Here is a 17,279-nt window from a genome sequence, read left to right as displayed (position 1 = left end):
TAGAGACACTTTGACAATGGCAATGCAGTATGATAAATATGATAATAGAGATATGAAGAGATTTTCATGGGAATTCACAGGAGAGGTACTTAAAAGGAGTAAAAATAATTTCATCATATTTCCTTTTAAGTTGTTTCCTATTGCTTCCAAACTCATATTAGATCAGTCAATTGTAGGCCTAAGTTTAGATTAATGTTATTTTGAGACATCCAGAAAAATGGTTTAGCCACTTAGGTAACCAACCAATTTCTACTATAGTTCTTGCTTATGACTTCTATACTACATTTTCCTTTACTTTTCACAAACTCTCATTCTTAAAACTCTGCTGAACTCCCCTCTCTCACTTTGCCCCAGGTAGAATTAGAAATCTGGTTGGTTTGTTTTTCATGTATCCCCTCTAGACTTTTTCTCACTGCTAGATTTCTTTTTTTTTTTTTTAATGTTTATTTATTTTTGAGACAGAGAACACGCAGGCACCTACGGGCTCTGCAAGCGGGGAAGGGGCAGGGGCGGAGGCACAGAAGATCCAAACTCAGGAACCGTGAGATCATGATCTGAGCCAAAGTCGGACGCTTAGCTGACTGAGCCACCTAAGCATAGAGATGTTGTCTTGTTCGTGTCCTATTGGTCATTCAAAAAATACTTATCAAACATCTACTAGGACATCACATAGGTGCTGCAGATTCACTAATAACCTGGATAAGACTCAGTCCGTGTTCTAACAGAGCTATAGTCAGTTGCAGAAGGCAGAAGGCAGACGAGTAAGCAGGCAAGAACAGTAAATATGACAAATGCTATGATAAGGAAAGTGTAAAGTACAATGGGGAGCCCAGAGCAAGGAGGCTATTAGGAGGAAGTAATTTAAGCTAAGAACTGAAGGATAAGCATGAATTAGCCAGGCATGGGTCCAGAGCTGAGAGAGAGCACAATACATTTAAGAAACTGAAAGAAATGGGCACCTGGGTGATTCAGTTGGTTAAGCGTCTGACTCTTGATTTTAGCTTAGGTCGTGATCTCACGGGTTTGTGAGTTTGAGCCCTGGGTCTGACTCTGTGCTGACGCTGGGGAGCTTGCTTGGGATTCTCTCTCTCTCCCTCTCTCTCCCTGCCTATCCCTTTCTTGTGCATGCTCTCTCTTTCAAAAATAAATAAACTTAAAAAAAAGAAACTGAAAGAAATGCAAATTAAAAGAAAAAAGAAAATGAAAGTTTACAGAGCAGTAGAACTAGTAGAAGCTGGGGAGGGAGAGGGTAGAGAGGGAAGAGGGGAACAATTAGAAATGGGTGTTTAACATGATGGTGTACACATAGAAAACACTATGTAAATATTTGTTGGATGAATGAGTGAGCCGTTCCAAAATGTAAGAAAGTGAGATGTTTGGGGAAGCCAGGTTTGTGTGTGATTGCTTGTGCCCTTGTTCTCTGGGAAGCGTTGTAGTGTGCTGGTTAAAAGCCTGGTCTCTGACACCAGCTGTTTAGATTTGAATCCTGGCTTCCACAATTAATAGCTGAGGTCACCCTGGACAAATTACATAAGCTCTTTTGTGTCATTTACCTTATCTGTTAAGTTAGAGAAGATAATAATATTTCTTAGGATTGTTGTCAAGATTAAACGAGTTAATACTTGTAAAGCATTGGAACAGAGCCTAGAACTAAGCACTGTGTAAGTGTTTGCTATTATTCATCCATTCACCAGAACATTTCTTGAGGGCTAAGTACTGTGCTAGATGCTGTGAAAATAAGATGTGGTCTTATTTCTCTTCCATGGACGAAGACCATGAAATCTGGTGAGGAAGAGGACTCATAAATAAGTAATTACAACACAATACAATCAAATGTGGTGGTGGGGTAAGTACTGCAAAACTGAAGGAGAGGGAGTGACTCATTCTCTCCAAAGAAGCCAAGGGAGGCTTTAGAGGGTAAAATGCATTTAAGTTGGGTGACACAGAATGAACAGCTTGCCAGCAAAGAAAGGCAGTAGGATATATAGGGCCAAGGAAGCACCATGCTGCATACGTTCAGTAGGATGCAAGCCTAAAGCGTGTTTAGCAAATGGCAAGGGGCACTTGGACATCTATTATGGTCTGTATTACGCATTTTCTGTAAGTTATTTCCTTTACTTTTCATCAAACTGTTGCCTGCGTGTCCACTCCACTTAATACTCATATAGTACTTAATGTTGCAGTCACTTTGTATGTATTGACTATATAAACTTATGACAACTGTGTGAAATAGGTACCGTTATTATTCTCATTTTACAGATGAGGAAATTGAGGCAAAAAGTCAGGTTCATCATTCAAAGTCGTATAGCATTGAAGTGGCAGTGCCAAAATTCAAACTCACAGTTTCACTCCAGAATTTGTGCTCTTAATCACTATTCTTGTTCTGCCCCCTCCCCACTCCCACCCACTCACTAGTTGTTGTTTTTGGGCTGCTGTAGACATAGAAACTAGATACCCAAACTTGCTGGAACTGCATGTAAAGTAAAGCTGAAAGTCACATTTGGGAACAAAGTGCATAAACTCTACAGCGTATGTAGCCTGCACAAGACTGAGCACAAAATACTTAAAAATAACTCCTTCCCCTCTCTCACTCCCCACTTGCCATAGCCAGCAAGGGTGGGGGTGGGGAAGAGGTGGATATTTATTGAATTACAAAGGATGTCTCAGGCCACACATGTGTCTCAGGGGGACCATTAAACATTTTTTTTTTCATGTTTATTCTTGAGAGAGAGAGAGACAGTGTGAGCAGGGGAGGGGCAGAGAGAGAGGGAGACACAGAATCCGAAGCAGGCTCCAAGCTCTGAGCTGTCAGCATAGACTCAAAGTGGGGCTCTAACTCATGAGCTGTGAGATCATGACCTGAGCCGAAGCCGGATGCTTTACCAACAGAGACACCCAAGTGCCCCATTTTTTTTAATTAAAAAAAATTTTTTTAATGTTTATTTATTTTTCTGGGGGTCCATTTTAAACTTGGATCCTTTAACCAGCAAGTTACTCTTCTCTGGAAACAAAAAATTTTAAAATACTCCCATTACTGTAGGGAGGGGGTGGAAAGTGCAACACTGACAAGTTATGTGACAAAAAGAGTTAGGATTATCTAGAGCTAGGCAGAGCCATATTAATTCACAAAGAGATACATTGGTTCCAGGGGACCATGAGGAATAAATAAGAAGGGAGAGGTTTGGGACTTATTAGAGGAAGCAAACTCCCTCAGAAATATGATTGATTAAGACTGTACTTGAAGTGAACCCTGAGCAAATGCAACCATGAAGATTTATTTTTTTAAGTTTATTTATTTTTTGTGTGAGAGAGAGAGAGCTAGCGAGCACGAGCGGGGGATGGGCAGAGAGAGTGGAGGACAGAGGATCTGAAGCAGGTTCCATGCTGACAGCAAAGAGCCTGACGTGGAGCTTGAATTCAGGAACCATGAAATCATGACCTGGGCCAAAATCAAAAGTCAGACGCTTAATCTGCTGAGCCACCCAGGCACCCTGCAACCATGAAGATTTAGATTAAAGTTTCCAGACAGAAGAGAATCAGCAGAACTTGGGCAGTGTAAGTAGGAAAGTTCCCAAATCGGACCTGAGGAATTCAGTTAGTTAATAGGTTTCCCTCATTTTTTAATCTTTTTTATTTTTTTATTTTTATTACTTTTTTTTTTAAGGAGGAGGAACTGAAAGCCTAAACCAGAACCTATTAAACCACCTTTGAAGATCATCATACATATTTATGTGTAAGTCAATGGGTAGTGAACTGTATACTCTCATTTCAGAGTATGGGTTCAGTTTTTCTCAGTGAACCCTTATATGACCTTCATAAGGTCTCCAGTTAGAGGGGTGCCTGGGTGGCTCAGCTGGTTAAGTGTCCAACTCTTCATTTTGGCTCAGGTCATGATCTCATGGTTCATGAGTTTGAGCCCGAGTCGAGCTCTGGGCTGACAGTGCAGAACCTACTTGGGATTCTCTCTCTCTCTCTCTCTCTCTCTCTCTCTCTCCCTCTCTGCCCTTCCCCCACTCATGCCCCCCACTCAAAATAAATAAACTTAGAAAAAAGTCTCCAGTTAGAGAATCCCTCTATGTATGACCTATAGATAGCAATATCCATGGCTAGATCCTACCATGTGCAGTCAAAATTCTGATTCCCAGAGGGGACAAAAAGAGGAGAAAACCTTGTTTTTAGTATGAGTGCAATATATCAAACACAAACTTCCTGACAACTCTGAGGATGCTCAGAGTTCTTGCCTGTGAAATTGCTTGAAAGCTAGATTCTGGATAGGTGAATTTATAGCAACGTATGTCCCAGATTTTTGAGGACAGCCCAGATTTCAAATATCCTATCCTGTTGTAACTATAAGTATGCTTATAAATGTGTGCTCTTGTGTATCCCAATTTGGATAGAGGGGAAAATATGGGCGTGATACAAGTGATACTTTCTTGGCCTTTATGATAAGGATAAATACCAGAAGGAAGTTATGCTGGAGATTAGAGGGATAACAGTGCTCAGAGTATTCCTAAAGAGTATTCCTTGGTAACAAGGTGTAAAAAAGCCATCTTTGGTGTGAAAGAGGCTGGGAGGTACTCTTGCAAAATTAAGTATGTTTTTGTGCCATTTGGGGATAATAGGAAAGTCCAAGGGAGAGAAGTTTGGGAACAAAATTGGGAAAGGCTGCTTCTAGTGAAGGTCAGCTGTGTTCCCATTGAAGAGGAAAAGGCTGAAAAGTTGAGAAAACCAGGACGGAGAGATCTTGAAAGAAAGTTATACAAACACTCAGAGGAGAAAGAAGGAGGGAAGGAGGGAAAGAGAGAGAGAGAGAGAGAGAGAGAGAGAGAATAGCATTAAAAGAGAAACTTACAGAAAATCTTGAAAGACAGACTCAGGCAGGTGGGAGGAAAGGAAGAAAGGCTAGGAAGAACCAGAGCGGAAGAGTGAGGTTGGAGTAGGGGGTGGGGGAGCTAGAGCAAGCAAGCAGGCAAGGGCAAGAGAGACAAATGGGAAACCTGAAGTTTCTCTCAAGGTTGTGAAAGTCTGGGGGAGAGTTGGGAGAGATCTAAGGCTGGGAAAAGATTTTGGAACTGGACCAAGGGCTGTGCAAACAAGAAAACTCAAAGCTGCATTTGCTGTCTGCTAGAACTGGTGATCCCTCGAGGGATCCCCTAGAGAGCCTAGCCCCCCTCAAAGCTGTAAAGTGATCTTGGGTGATACTCTCTGGGGAATTGTGGAAACCCAGACAGATGTTTTGTTGATGTCGTCTAACCTTCAGGAAACCTCTCTCTAAAACATTGCTGGCTTGCAAGATGGGGGTACTTAGTAGTTTAAAAGTGTGTTTCTCAGGTTCTTGGGAAACATCAAAGTGAGTGAAGTGTGGAAGTCCCTGCTTCTCCCTAAATCTGGGACTTCTATGCTACCAGACAGTATTTATTTTTTGAAGGAAAATACTTTTGTAGATTACTATAGCCTTTGCTCAGAGATTCTGAAAAGACTGGGGTTTTTTTGGCAAGGGGAGGTGGGTGGGAGAGAGAGAAAGCACGTGTGCTCCCGAACACGAGTAGGGGATGGGTAGAGAGAGAAAGGGAGGGAATCCCAAGCAGGGATGCCCTGATGTGGGGCCCAAACTCAAGAACCGTGAGATCATTACTTGAGCCAAAATCAAGAGTTGGATGCTTAACTGACTGAGGTACCCAGTCACCGCTAGCACCTCTCTTATGTAATATTTTGGAGCTGCTAAAATTATATTTACAAAGAATTCTTAGTGATGTGGAGAAATACTTAAGATAAAACATCAAGTAGACATGCCTGGGTGGCTCACATCGGTTAAGCATTTGGCTCTTGATTTTGGCTCAGGTCATGATCTTTCAGTTCTTGAAAGCCTGATCCGGCTCTGTGCTGACAGTGCTGGGCCTGCTTGGGATTCTCTCCCTCCCTCTCTTTCTGCCCCTCACCTGCTTATGGTCTCTGTGTCTCTCTCTCAAAATAAATAAACTTAAAAAAAAAAAAGTCAGTATTCTAAAAAATGCTAAAGGCAGCACATAGGTCTTCACCTTAGGTAGTGATCTCAGGGTTCGTGGGTTTGAGCCCCATGTTGGGCTCTGGTCTGACAGCTCAGAGCCTGTAGCCTATTTTGGATTCTGTGTCTCCCTCTCTGTCTGCCCCTTCTCTGCTTGTGCTCTGTCTCTTTCTCTCTCAAAAATAAACATTTTTTAAAAAATTTTATTTATTTACTTATGTTTTATATTTATATCTAAGTCAGTTAGCATATAGTGCAATAATGATTTCAGGAGCAGATTCCAGTGATTCATCCCATATGTATAACACCTGGTGCTCTTCCCAACAAGTATCTTCCTTCATTCCCCTTACCCATTTAGCCCATCCCCACCCCCACCCCCAACCACTCCAGCAACCCTCAGTTTGTTCTCTGTATTTAAGAGTCTCTTATGTTTTGTCCCCTTCCCTGTTTTTATATTATTTTTGCTTCCCTTCCGTTATGTTCATCTGTTTTGTATCTTAAATTCCACATATGAGTGAAGTCATATATTTGTCTGTCTCTGACTGACTCATTTCGTTTAGCATAATACCCTCTAGTTCCATCCATTTAGTTGTAATGGCAAGATTTCATTCTATTTGATTGCCAACTAATACTCCATTGTGTATATATACCACATCTTCATTATCCATTCATTTGTCGATGGACATTTGGGATCTTTCCATACTTTGGCTATTGTTGATAATGCTGCTATAAACATTGGGGGGTGCATGTGCCACTTCGAATTAGTATTTTTGTATCCTTTGGATAAATACCTAGTAGTGCAATTGCTGAGCCATAGGGTAGTTCTATTTTTAATTTTTCGAGGAACCTCCACACTATTTTCCAGAGTGGCTGCACCAGTTTGCATTCCCACCAGCAATGCAAAAGAGATCCTCTTTCTCTGCCTCCTCCCCAACATCTGTTGCCTGAGTTATTAATTTTAGCCATTCTGACTGGTGTGAGGTGGTATTTCATTGTGGTTTTGATTTGTATTTCCCTGATGATGAGTGATGTTGAGCATCTTTTCATGTGTCTGTTAGCCATCTGGATGTCTTCTTTGGAAAAGTGTCTGTTCATGTCTTTTGCCCATTTCTTCACTGGATTATTTGTTTTTTGGGTGTTGAGTTTGATAGGTTCTTTATAGATTTTGGATACTAACCCTTTATCTACTAAGTTTTTGCAAATATCTTCTCCCATTCTGTTGGTTGCCTTTTAGTTTAGCTGATTGTCTCCTTCGCTGTGCAGAAGCTTTTTATCTTGATGAGGTCCCTATAGTTCATTTTTGCTTTTGTTTCCCTTGCCTCTGGAGACTTGTATGGTAAGAAGTTGCTGTGGCTGAGGTCAAAGAAGTTTTTGCCTGCTTTCTCCTCGAGGATTTTGATGGCTTCCTGTCTCACATTTAGGTCTTTCATCCATTTTGAGTTTATTTTTGTGTATGGTGTAAGAAAGTGGTCCAGGTTCATTTTTCTGCATGCTGCTGTCAAGTTTTCCTAGCACCGTTTGCTGAAGAGACTTTCTTTATTCCATTGGATATTCTTTCCTGCTTTGTCAAAGTCCGGGATTGTGATGCCTCCAGCTTTGGTTTTCTTTTTCAGGATTGCTTTGGCTATTCAGGGTCTTTTCTGGTTCCACACAACTTTTAGGATTGTTGTTCTATGTCTGTGAAGAATGCTGGTGTTATTTTGATAAGGATTGCATTGAATATGTAGATCGCTTTGGGTAGTATCAACATTTTAACAATATTTGTTCTTCCAATCCATGAGCATGGAATATTTTTCCTTTTTTGTGTGTGTCTTCTTCAATTTGTTTCATAAGCTTTCTATAGTTTTCAGTGTGTAAATTTTTCACCTCTTTGGTTAGGTTTATTCCTAGGTATTTTATGGTTTTTGGTGCAATTGTAAATGGGATTGATTCCTTGATTTCTCTTTCTGTTGCTTCATTGTTGGTGTATAGAATGCAACTGATATCTGTGCGACTTTGCTGAATTCATGGATCAGTTCTAGCAGTTTTTTGGTGGAATCTTTTGGGTTTTCCATATAGAGTAGTATGTCATCTGCGAAAAGTGACAGGTTGACTTCCTCCTTGCTGATTTGGATGCCTTTTATTCCTTTGTGTTGTCTGATTGCTGAGACTAGGACTTCCAGTACTATGTTGAACAACAGTGGTGAGAATGGACATCCCTATCATTTTTCTGACCTTAGGGGGAAAACTCTCAGTTTTTCCCCATTGAAGAAAAAAAAAACATTAAAAAACTTTTTTAATAAAATTCTAAAGGAAATAAAAAAATTATTAAAAGGAATGCAATAAAACTTTTATTTTTATTTATGTATTTATTTATTTTTTTAACTATTAAAAAATTTTTATTAGTACTTTTACCAAAGGGGAGATGCAGTTTATTTACACCAGCAGCCATAGGGGCAAGGGGAATAGACAGTTAGTTAGCAATCTGTATAGGATCAACTACTTATGCAAAAATAATAATCTCCAAAACGAAGGACAGTGGAGAGTTTCACAACACTTCCCCAATGGTTCCAGGATGTGATTATGCCAGGCAATGGCCCCTGGATATGCGGTGGTGGGAACTAATGTATGGAAGAAAAAGTCACAAACTACAAAAATTTGTAAAGAACCCCCTTTCCCCCCATGCACGTGTGTGCGCACGCACACACACACACACACACACACACACACAGATACATAATAGAATCACAGGGTGATCACTATACTGAGGAAGGAAGGATAGGAATTCTGCTATTAGAGGGAACATGGGTAGGGAAAGGGCAAGTTCCTAACCACTGTAAACTACATGGTGGGGAACATTCACTCCCCAGAGAAGAAAGGAGTTAGTTTGTCCCCCTCAGGGAACCTGTTCTACCTAGCCCACCTCTTACCCATCCAGGACAGGCCTAGGACTATATTGCCCTAGTAATGGGAGGGCAAAAGCCAAAAACAATAAATAAGAGGGAGTTAATATGAGCCAATGATTTTTCAAAATTATTTCTACTTCTTCCTCCTCTAACCAAGAGACCAGAAAGGAATCAGTAATATCACAATCAGAGCTCCCTCTCTGAAGGAAGAGTGGACCATGACCTTACTTTCAGCTTGTTTCCCAGACATTATTTGGAAGTAGGCCAAATTTACTTGGACTCTCCTTTTCCTCTGTATCTCCTTAGAAGGATATGTCTATAAAGTCAAGGGCAGAACACCCAAAATTATTTTAGCTCTTGCCAAGGTTTACCTTTCTAAGAAGTGATCACAATTCTTGGATTGACAGACCAGTCTGTAATTACACCTCAACCCTGACCTGGACAATTTTAGGGGGAGAATACAATAATAGACAGTCTTGAGGCCTATTACTATGGTTCCCTTAAAGTCTATATGTAACACTAATTAGTCCATATAGTCCAAACAGTTCCTTCTCAGGTAAGGAAGGATACATGCCCAGGGGTTAGAGAAAATAGATTAGTACCCACTCCATCCCTGTGTGTGTCATTCAGCCTTTCCTGGTCTTCTACTTAGGTCCTAAGAGACAGTATCCAAATGGAGGTGGGAAGATGTAATTCCTTATGAAGTAAGACACAGCAGGAAGGCATCTAGCAAGGCAGTCCTATAGGAACAATGCTTATGCATGATACTGCCTTTCATACACAAAAAATTATGTTCTCTCCCCATCTTTATTTTTTAAAGAATTTTTAAAAATGTTTATTTATTTATTTTGAGAGAGAGAGAGCACACAAGTGAGGGAGAGGGGCACAAGTGAGGTGGGGGGAGCACAAGCGGGGTGGGGGTAGGGGGAGAGAGAGAGAGAAAGACAGAGAGAGGAGAGAGAGAATCCCAAGCAAGATCCATCCATCCAGTGCAGAGCCTGAGTCAGGGCCCGATCCCACGGACTGTGAGACCACCACTGGAGCCAAAAGCTGAAGGAAGGAATCAAGGGTTAGAGGTTGAACCTGCTGGGCCACTCAGGCACCCTGGTTGTCTCCCCATCTTGATCCCAACAGAGGAACCTACCAGCAAGATTCTCCTCTGGATCTCCTAAAAGAACAAGGGTGGGGGCGGGGAACAAGAAAAAGAAAAACTTAAAAGAAGCTAAGGAAAGGGAAACTGGGCAGGCTTCAGAAGCAGGAGCATCAAGAGAGATGAATTGAAATTGGTCAGTATGAAAGCAGGGTGGCAGGCAGTACCTGGGTCATGAGCTACACCAGATGGGCAGTGGAGCAGGGGACATGGGGCCAAGCCAGACAGACGAGGCTGGGCCCCTTACTGGGGCACAGAATGAGGTTTAAGAAAACATTTCAAATAAGGCAGCACTGTTCCCGCTCACTTTGGGACTCTCACACCTCTACACTTCATAAACCCTCAATCAGGAAGTAAAGTGGAAGGTAGTTTTGATATGTGGCTCACATTTCCCATCCTTGCCTATCCCATTACCTGACTTCTGACAACAAAAGGACAGCTCTTGTCGAGAATGTTCAAAAGGGACTGAATAGAAAGGGGCTGCCCCTCATGAGGGACAACAGGTGGTGGCAGTCTGTATATTCACCATAACAGAGCTTCGACTGCCCAACCCAAGGAACAGGGACATTCAGTAGGATACTGCCATCAGATGAGAGACCCAGCCTTGGTCCTTGGCTCCTAGTACTAACCTATTAACATTGAGGGCAATTGGAAGAGGTCCCTTCTGGGCTCAGCTTTCAAACCACAGTCTCTACAGCCATTATGCTCTTCTATAATTCAGGCCTGCCCCTGGCATGGAAGGCAGGTAGTGACCTGGCATAATGACCAAATCAGACACATGGACTGGCTAGGTAACTAACAACCCAGAGTAGGAAAATGACTGCCCCACCAAACTGTTGTTCACAGCATAATATATCCAGATATGATCTTGCAGTTTAAGAGATGGTACATAGTTGTAGAAGCTCCTGCTACCTCTTCAGGGGATCATAACTGAATCCTCAACCTGCCTAGATAACCAAGTTGTCCATTTGCCAAGCCTATGCTACCAGGTGGGGTGCAAGACAAAGGGCTCTGTTCAGCAAATTTGCCCTTGTCCCCAAGTCTGTTCAAGTCACTATAAATGCTAGATATTTTGGAAACTGGTAGCATTGTCCTTTTCTTCTTGTTGGAGCCAAGATCACAGAGCTTTGCTTATCAGATTCAGTTGTAATTCTTTTTCTTGGTTTCCCAAATTGGAACTGTTAATATCCAGATCTCTCACCTGACTTGCATTTGTCTTGAGGAAGTCCGAATCAGGCTCAGAGATCAGAGGAGCAGTCCCACTGAGGCCCAATGATAAAGGCCTGACCATCAGCCACGTTCATCTATCAGTTATCCAGAAAGCCCTGACATCAGATAGATAGAAAGCCTGAGGAACCAAAGGATTTATACACTGGGCACACAGATGCTCACCTGTGCATGGGAGACAATAGATCTTGTGCACTTCCTTGTGTGGAGATTACCTGCATGGTATGGTGTCGGGATGCACAGCTCCCCCTGCCCAGGGTTTCAAAGCTGATTCCAGGTAATATAAAAGGATCAAAATTCCTAAATTGTCCACTTGGGTTTTTTTTCTTTTTTAGGTTTACTTATTTTGAGTGACAGAGAGGGAGAGAGAGAGAGAGAGAGAGAGAGAGTGAGTAGGGGAGGAGCAGACAGAAAGAGAGGGAGAGAGAATCCCAAGCAGGCTCTGCACTGTCAATAGGGGCCTATGTGGGGACCCATGCGGGGCTCGACCTTATGAACCGTGAAATCATGATCTCAGTCTGCTGTTTAACTGACTAAGCCACCCAGGTACCCCTCCACTTTGGGTTTTTAAAGGCTGGAATCTTCAATGGGAAATTGGAATTTTTGTCCGATTTTTTTTTTTTTTCTTTTTCTACTTAGATACCTAACTTCTCCAAACCACAGGACCGGTCTATGTTATTGTCCTGGTCACCCTCTGACTCTCTCATGGTGCAGCTACTAGAATTCTCTGGGTGAGCGTTGCAGCTGCTGATCGGGCCCATTCCCAGATTCTCCAGGAAGGGAGCAAAGCTGGAGGCTGCACGCTCCTTTATCTTCTACTGGCTGAGTGCCAAAATCCTTCATGCTTCCAGTTTCTTCAAACTCTGGGTAGAAGTAGTCACACTTGACTGCCCGGTGTACCTCAAAGCAGAGGCCCAAACAAGAATCCTCTATTAGGTCTACATATATCTCCTGAGCAATGGCCTCTAGCTTGTTGGTATCTCGGTTAGACAAAGAACTGTCCTTCATTTTAATTTCTAAGCAACTGTGGAGAAGGTGCTCATATTACAGCAGCACCGGCAGGCAGCAGCGTGTAGGGCTCCTCCAGCTACACTACGCCTAGAGGCTGTCAGAGCCGAGTCCTCAGGTGGCAGGGGCCCAGGCAGAGCAGCAGAGGCAGCAGCCAGCAGGACTGCTCCTGAACCTCAAGTCCTTTAGCTTCTTCTGGTGTCCCCTGGGTCTGGGACTTTGAGCTGGGGCTGGCCCAGGATTCAACACCAGACAGTCTCTGTGCAGCCACAGCCCGACCCCCCTAAAACTTTTTTTTTAAATATTATTTTTGATTTTCATTTTATTAAAAATAAAGCAGCCTTTGAAAACACAAGTAGTCACGTGAGAAATGCTTATGATTTAAGGCTATGTGCAAAAGGGGCCAAAATAATTAAGATTACAACTATTTAGGCCAACACTGTAAGCAACGATATAGAGTGGTGCCCAGAAAAAGGACTTTCCTATAGATACTGCTTTCTTGCAAAGGCTAGCTCTTGAACTTCTCATCCTTTGCACTCTTGCCCCTTACTTCCTCTTCAGCCTTTTGCTGAACAGAGCCCTTTGTCTTGCACCCCACCTGGTGGCATAGGCTTGGCAAATGGACAAAGTGGAGCTCAAACTCACCACCCCAAGATCAAGAGTTGCGTGCTCCACCAACTGAGCCAGCCAGATGCCCCTACTTCCTCTTTTTAGACATGTATTTCTGACTTGGTTTTCATTTAGATTCTGCCTTGCTCCGGCCAAAATATACTCAGAGACTACTTTTGGCAATGCCTCTCCATATCTGACCTAGCCCCCGGTACTCTCCTATCAGCATAAGCCAGCTGCCTTATCTTGAAGAGCTAACTGTTTAAAAAAAAAAAAGAGACATAGGAAATTCAGTATATCAAAATGCTAATAATACTGTGGTGGATTTATTGGTAGTTTATGCCACTTTTTTTTAGGCTTGAAATTTTACAATGTGGTTATGATAGATCTATAACAAAAATATTTGAAGTTTGAATTAAACTCACTCTCTGTGCTTTCACAGGTAATTTTTGAATTCTCTTCCTTTTCATGATTTTCATGATTCTCTTCCTTTCGATGTCATAAAATTGATATCCCTTTAGACAAGAAGATACAGGGTCTGAGATCCTATCTGGGTCAAAGAAACATCTTTTTCTCTCTAAATTTTCTCTCCATCTTTCTCTGCATCTTTTCTCTCCAGATTATCTACAGCCAAAATAGAGATATGAGTATATATTTCTCTTACCTCAAAACCCCAGCACCTGCAGGTTCAAGTCCAAACTCTTTAATATGGCTCTCAAGTCCCTTCATAATCTACTGTTATTCTACCTCTCCAACTTTATGTCCCAGTAATCTGCTAACCTTTTTTTTTCCTTCCTTACCCTATGTTACATCAGACTACTTGCCATTCCTTAAACATGTATTAACTTTTTTCACATTTTATTGATGTATACCATTCATATAATAAGGAGCACCAAACTTAAATGTACAACTCAATAGTTGTTCATGTATGTATACACAAGATCAAAATCTAGAACGTTTCTAAACTCTAGATGGCTCCCCTATACCCCCCTTAGCCCATATCTACACTATTTTGACTTCCATCAACAAAGGTTTGTCTGTTCTTTAACTTAAAAAAATGGAAATACACCATATGTATTCTCTTTCTCTCTCTTTTTAAAAAAAAATTTTTTTTAACGTTTTATTTATTTTTGAGACAGGGAGAGACAGAGCATGAACAGGGGAGGGTCAGAGAGAGGGAGACACAGAATCTGAAACAGGCTCCAGGCTCTGAGTTGTCAGCACAGAGCCCGACGCAGGGCTTGAACTCGCAGACCGAGAGATCATGACCTGAACCGAAGTCAGCCGCTTAACTGACTGAGCCACCCAGGTGCCCCATCTTTCTCTCTTTTTTTAAAGTAAGCTCTATGCCCAACATGGAGCTTGAACTCACGACCCTGAGATTGAGAGTCACATGCTCTACCAACTGAGCCAGCCAGGCACCCCTATGTATTCCTTAAAACACATAGTACATTTTTATGTTTCCTCTGCCTGACAATAGGAATGCTAAATATCTGTCATGTGCTGGACTCTCCCATTCTGCATCATGGCAGATATTACTAATTCATCTTTCTTTCTTATTATGCTTCAGTTGAGTTTTAGGTTCTTTTCCTAAACTGTGCACCAGCAGCCACTACTCATTGTTGAGAGTTTGCACTGGAGAAACTTCCCTGGACAAGTTCACATGAAAGCCCTCATCTACCACGCGCAACATATCTGGTAAGTCATTTAAGACTTATTGATCCTATCACTGTAATATCTTTCCAATCTGTCCCTTTTATCCATTCTCACTTCTCTGCTTATTGCAAACTTTCATAATCTCTCACCTGATTTTCTACAACAACCCCTCACTGTTTTCCTTAACTTCAATTTTGGCACCTCTATTCTTTTCTACACACTGCTGATGAATCTTTTTTTAAATATGCAAATACGATATACTACGTCATTCTCCTGGTTAAAACCTTTAAGGGACTATCTTTCAGGTTAAGCCCAAGTGGTTAGCATGGTATTGCAGGTCTTGTGATCTGGTCCTGCCCATCTCTCCAGTGTCATCTCCTGTCACACTGCCCTCCAGTGTGCCAGCAGCTTGCAGGTTTCTGCAACGTGCCCTGCCCTCTTTCTCCTCTAATCTTCCCTCTTTAAGTTTTATTTATGTTGAGAGAGAGATAGAGAGCAAGCAGGAGGGGGGCAGAGAGAGAGAGGGAGACAGAACCCCAAGCAGGCTCCATGCTGTCAGCGCAGGGCCTGATGTGGGGCTCGAACCCATGAACTGTGAGATCGTGACCTGAGCCGAAGTCAAGAGTTGGATGCTCAAATCAACTGACTGAGCCACCCAGGAGCCTCTCTCCTCTAATCTTGCTTTTCTTCTCTAAATGGCTAAGTCTCCTTCACTCTATAAGGACATTTCAAGGATATTTATTATACAAACCTTTATTGGTCATTCTTTCCCTAACAAATGATTATTCTCTCCCAGGCAAAACTAATTATCCCTTGTTTGTATCCTCATAATACTTTATACATATCCTTATTATGACAATTATCATGTTGTATTATTATCTGTTTACATTTCTAAGAGTTCTTTGAGGGAAGAGAGCTTTGCAGCTCCAGAACTCATCAGAGTGAATGATATCTGTTTTTAAATTTATTTATTTGTTTGTTTGTTGTTTATTTACTTATTTAGTAGGCTTCACACCTAGCACAGACCCCAATGTGGGGCTTGAATTCATGACCCTGAGATCAAGACTTGAGCTGAGATCAAAAGCTCAATGCTTAACTGACTGAGCCACCCAGGCACCCCGTTTTTTACAATTAAAAAAAATTGTGCTAAAATACACATAACATAAAGGTCACCATCTTTATCATTTTCAAGTGTACAGTTCAGTAGTACTAAGTATAGTTTTATGGTCATGCAGCTATCACCATCATCTATCTCTAGAACTCTTTTCATCTTGCAAAACTGAAACTCCATACTTACTAAACAACTCCTCATTCTCCTCTCCACCTAACCTCTGGCAACCACCATTCTACTGTCTGTGAAGTTGACTACTTTAAGTACCCCCTATAACTGGGATCACACAGTATTTGTTTTTTTTTGTGGCTGGCTTATTTTATTTGGCACAATGTCTTCAAGGTTTATTCATGTTGTAGCATGTATCAATATTTCCTTCCTTTTGAAGGTCAAATAATATTCCACTGTATGTATATGCCACAATTTGCTTATCCATTCATCTGTCAATGGACACTTGGATTGCTTTTGCTTGTTAGTTGTTGTGAATAATGCTGCTACGAATATGAGTGTACAAATCTCTGCTTTCAATTCCTTTGAGTATTTGCTCAGAAGTGGAATTGCTGGATCATATGGTAATTCTATGTTTAATTTTTTGAGGAACCACTATACTGTTTTCCACTGTGGCTGCACCATTTTACTTTCCCATCAACAATGCTCATGGGGTTCCAATTTCTCCATACCCACACCAATACTTATTGTTTTGTATGGTTTTTCTTTTAATGTTTATTTTATTTTTCAGAGAGAGAGAGCATGTGTGCACCAGTGGGGGAGGGGCAGAGAAAGAGGAAGATGGAGAATACGAAGCAGGCTCCATGCTATCTGTGCAAAGCCTGATGCGGGGCTCGAACCCATGAGCCATGAGATCATGACCTGAGCCAAAGTCCGATGCTCAACCAGCTGAGACACCCAGATGTCCCTGTTTTTGTTTTTGGTAGTAGACATCCTAATAAATGTGAGGTGACATCTCATTGTACTTTTGATTTGCACTTCCCTAATGATTGGTGATGTTGAGCATCTTTTCATGTGCTTATTGGCCATTTGCAGATCTTCTTTGGAGTGTTGTGTATTCAAGTCCTTTGCCCATTTTTTGAATACATTTTTTTTTTGTTGTTGTTGACTTCTACTTCTCTACATATTCTGGATATTAATCCTTTATCAGAGATAGGATTTGCAAACATTTGCTCCCATTCTCTCGGTTGCCTTTTTACTCTGATGATACTGTCTTTTGATGCACAAAAATTTAATTTTTATAAAGTCCAGTTTGTCTTCATTTTCTTTGGTTGTCTGTGCCTTTGATGTCATATCCAAAAAATTACTGCCATGGGTGCCTCACCATATAGGTGAGGGTTTATTTCTGGATAGAGTGCATGGCATTTCATAGGATACAAAGATGAATCAGATTGTCCTAACACACTATAATTGGTCATAAAGAGGTTGTTAGAATGGAGTTGGATCTCATTTTTGTTTTAGAGAAAACAAAAGAGAAATGATTTTAGAAGGAGGTAAAACAGCTGACTTAAAAGGAGTTCATGTCAGAATTGTAGACCTCAAACCCCTTTCCTGCCTAGTTCATCTAGTTCACATCCTTGTTTTTATATATGAACAAAAAGAGGGCTTATGTTTCTCTTG

The 17,279-nt window shown here is 41.5% G+C and overlaps 2 protein-coding genes and 1 non-coding gene across 4 annotated transcripts in view; all 3 read right to left on the bottom strand.

The window, feature by feature from the left end:
* GPX7 (glutathione peroxidase 7) overlaps window positions 1–17,279 on the bottom strand; it is a 57,418-nt gene that overhangs the window by 39,673 nt on the left and 466 nt on the right. Inside the window, exon 2 of one of the 2 annotated variants that reach the window (XM_042951322.1) lies at window positions 13,309–13,398. The exons of the other annotated variant lie outside the window; for it this stretch is intronic. The gene's annotated coding sequence lies outside the window, so the exon portion shown is untranslated. The remainder of the gene's footprint in view (window positions 1–13,308; window positions 13,399–17,279) is intronic. 2 annotated transcript variants of the gene reach the window in all.
* LOC122227100 (ataxin-7-like protein 3B) lies at window positions 11,984–12,274 on the bottom strand. Its single transcript, XM_042951323.1, has one exon. The coding sequence runs from the start codon at window positions 12,272–12,274 to the stop codon at window positions 11,984–11,986; it is 291 nt and encodes a 96-aa protein (XP_042807257.1).
* On the bottom strand, window positions 14,231–14,303 carry TRNAE-CUC. The gene has a single exon. It is a non-coding gene; the product is annotated as a tRNA-Glu (tRNA).

The sequence above is a fragment of the Panthera leo genome, chromosome C1 (genome assembly GCF_018350215.1).
Source record: "Panthera leo isolate Ple1 chromosome C1, P.leo_Ple1_pat1.1, whole genome shotgun sequence".
NCBI classification, from domain to species: domain Eukaryota; kingdom Metazoa; phylum Chordata; class Mammalia; order Carnivora; family Felidae; genus Panthera; species Panthera leo.
Note: the sequence above shows the minus strand (reverse complement) of the source record. Positions and strands in the feature narration are given on the sequence as shown.

Coding starts and splice junctions, on each gene's coding strand:
- LOC122227100 (XM_042951323.1), bottom strand. CDS start 12,274: ATGAAGGACAGTTCTTTGTCTAACCGAGATACCAACAAGCTAGAGGCC.